We start from the raw sequence: 582 nt of genomic DNA on the forward strand, positions 1-582 counted from the left end.
ATCATGCAAACTACTCATTCCAAAATATCTAAATACCCCCCCCCCCCCCCAAGGCTCCGTTCATCATCCTGTTGAAGGAGCATGTAGTTATTCTCCATCATTATTGAACTTTTTCTTGAACTGACCTCGTTTCCCATCTCCCTTTTCGCCACCATTTTCCTTCCTTATGCTGTTTCCGTTCTGAACGACCTTCCTTTTCTCCTTCCTGTTCCTCTCTTCGTTGCGCTTCCTTTTCCTATCCCGTTTTCTCTTCTCTCTATTGTCTTTCTTGCGTTTTCCGTTCCCCCTTTCCTTGTCTTTTCCCTTTCCGTTCCCACTCTTCTGGTTTTCCTCGTCACCGTAGGTCTCGAACGCGTCAAATTCTTTGCTTGACCCATTGTTCACTTCCGTTTCGTGTCCGTTTCCGGAATAGTAATCGTAATAAAGGCCAAATCCATCGTCAGGATAATCTTCGCCATAAGAGTAATAATACTGATCAAAGTTGTCGTACCACGCGTCGGGATAAAAACTATTCTGGACCCAAGTCGTATGGCAGCTACATTCTAGTCCGTACATGTTGCCATAGAAGTAGTCTGGGTACAT

At 44.8% G+C, this 582-nt stretch overlaps 1 protein-coding gene across 2 annotated transcripts in view; it reads right to left on the reverse strand.

The window, feature by feature from the left end:
- Positions 1 to 582, reverse strand: part of LOC119585192 (putative carbonic anhydrase 2) — a gene marked incomplete in the record, with an annotated part of 7,189 nt that continues 6,607 nt past the window's right edge. For both annotated transcript variants that reach the window (XM_037933842.1, XM_037933841.1), the window contains 1 exon segment: positions 1 to 582. In XM_037933842.1, the coding sequence (XP_037789770.1) occupies positions 88 to 582 (495 nt within the window).

Source organism: Penaeus monodon, chromosome 19, assembly GCF_015228065.2.
Source record: "Penaeus monodon isolate SGIC_2016 chromosome 19, NSTDA_Pmon_1, whole genome shotgun sequence".
NCBI classification, from domain to species: domain Eukaryota; kingdom Metazoa; phylum Arthropoda; class Malacostraca; order Decapoda; family Penaeidae; genus Penaeus; species Penaeus monodon.